At 49.6% G+C, this 1,819-nt stretch overlaps 1 protein-coding gene across 1 annotated transcript; it reads right to left on the bottom strand.

Annotated features, from left to right (window-relative positions):
- Nucleotides 1-208: 208 nt before the first annotated feature.
- LOC101538505 (putative olfactory receptor 7A2) lies at nucleotides 209-1,198 on the bottom strand. The gene has a single exon (XM_004622174.3). It carries the CDS (start codon nucleotides 1,196-1,198, stop codon nucleotides 209-211), a length of 990 nt encoding a protein of 329 aa, XP_004622231.3.
- Between the last annotated feature and the right edge of the window lie 621 nt (nucleotides 1,199-1,819).

Genomic DNA, 1,819 nt, shown 5'->3' on the forward strand with positions numbered 1-1,819 from the left:
ATGCCTGGTGAGCACCAGGAGGGGATACCTGAGTACAGAGCCGGGAGTGAATCTGGAGAATCATGGGGTGGGAACCAAAAACTGAAAAGAAAAAAAGAAAGAGAAAAAAACTCCAGACAATCAAGGAAAGAGGTAGTCGTGTTTCACTGTCTGAGCAAAGAGTCCCGAGTCCTTAGTCAAGCTCAGAGCTGCGATCCCAGGAAAGTCTTCAGTGAAGGACAATTGAACGTTTTGCAGTTCCCTGCACAAAAAATGTTCTCAGGGCCCTCTTGATGTCCTTGTTCCGGAGGCTGTAGATGAAGGGGTTCAGCATGGGGGTGACTACCATGTACAGTACCGAGGCCACGGCACTTGGATATGCACTTTCACTCACCGCGGAGCTCAGGTATACCCCCATGCTTGTGACATAGAACAAGGAGACCACGGAGAGGTGGGAGGCACAGGTGGAAAAGGCCTTGTACCTGCCCTGAGTGGAAGCCATGCCACGGATGGAGGAAATGATCTTGGAGTAAGAGTAAATAATTCCGAGTATAGGACCCCCACCCTCCAGGACAGACAGACAGTAAATGACCAGGTTATTCAGGAAAGTGTCTGAACAAGCAAGTTTTATCAGCTGGGTGAGTTCACAGAAATAGTGAGGGATCTCCACGTCAGGGCAGAAGGACAGTCGTAAGGACACTGAGGCTTCTATGGAAGAATTCAAGAGACTCAGCACCCAGCACCCCAGCACCAGCAGTCCACAGAGGCGGGGATTCATGATGACCATGTAGTGCAGGGGGTGACAGATGGCCACATAGCGGTCATAAGCCATGACGGTCAAGAGGAAGTCGTCGAGACTTATGAAGAGGATGTAAAAGAATATCTGGGTGATGCAGCCTTCATAGCTGATGGTTTTCCTTTGTGTCTGGATGTTCACCAGCATCTTGGGGACGGTGGTGGAGGTGAAGCAGATGTCCACCAGAGACAGGTTGCAGAGGAAGAAGTACATGGGCGTGTGGAGGCGGGGGTCTGAGCTGGCGGCCAGGATGATGAGCAGGTTCCCTAAGACTGTGGTCAGGTACATGGACAGGAAGATCACATAGATGAGGGGCTGGACTTCCGGCTCCTGAGAAAGTCCCAGGAGGAGAAATTCTGACATGTGGGTGTTGTTTTCTGCTGCCAGAATCCGGGTATAACTCCAGGAAAGGGGGACACGCATGACTCAGTTTCACGTCTCTGCCTTACTCAGATCTGAAAACTACAATACATATTTTGAAGTCCAGAAATACTATTGGATCTTGAAGCCTTTTTGGACCTTGAAGAACCATTCACTCACTCATGCCCTTTCTAGATATTTCCCATCAGCTCTTAAATGAATTTGCATCACAACGAAATTATTCTCTCTAGAGAGTTTGCAGAAGAAGGTTTTTATTTTGCTCTTTGGGTCACATCTGGCGATGCACAGGGGTCACTCCTGGCTCTGCATTCAGGAACTACCCCTGGCAGTGCTCAGGGGACCATATGGGATGCTGGTAATCGAACCTGGGTCAGCCGCATGCAATGCAAATGCCCTACCCGCTCTGCTCTTGCTCCAGCTCCCCCAGAAGTAGTTTTTATGTTTATTAAAAAAACAAGCTGAGGGGCTGGAGCGATATCACAGTGAGTAGGGCATTTGTCTTGCATGCGTCCGATCCGGGTTCAATTCCCAGCATCCCATATAGTCCCCTGAGCGCAGCCAGGAGTAATTCCTGAGTGCAGAGCCAGGAGTAACCCCTTTGCATCGCCAGGTGTGACCCAGAAAGAAAAAAAGAAGGCCATATTTAGGGTTTCACCTACGAAA

Source organism: Sorex araneus, chromosome 2 (genome assembly GCF_027595985.1).
Source record: "Sorex araneus isolate mSorAra2 chromosome 2, mSorAra2.pri, whole genome shotgun sequence".
NCBI lineage: Eukaryota > Metazoa > Chordata > Mammalia > Eulipotyphla > Soricidae > Sorex > Sorex araneus.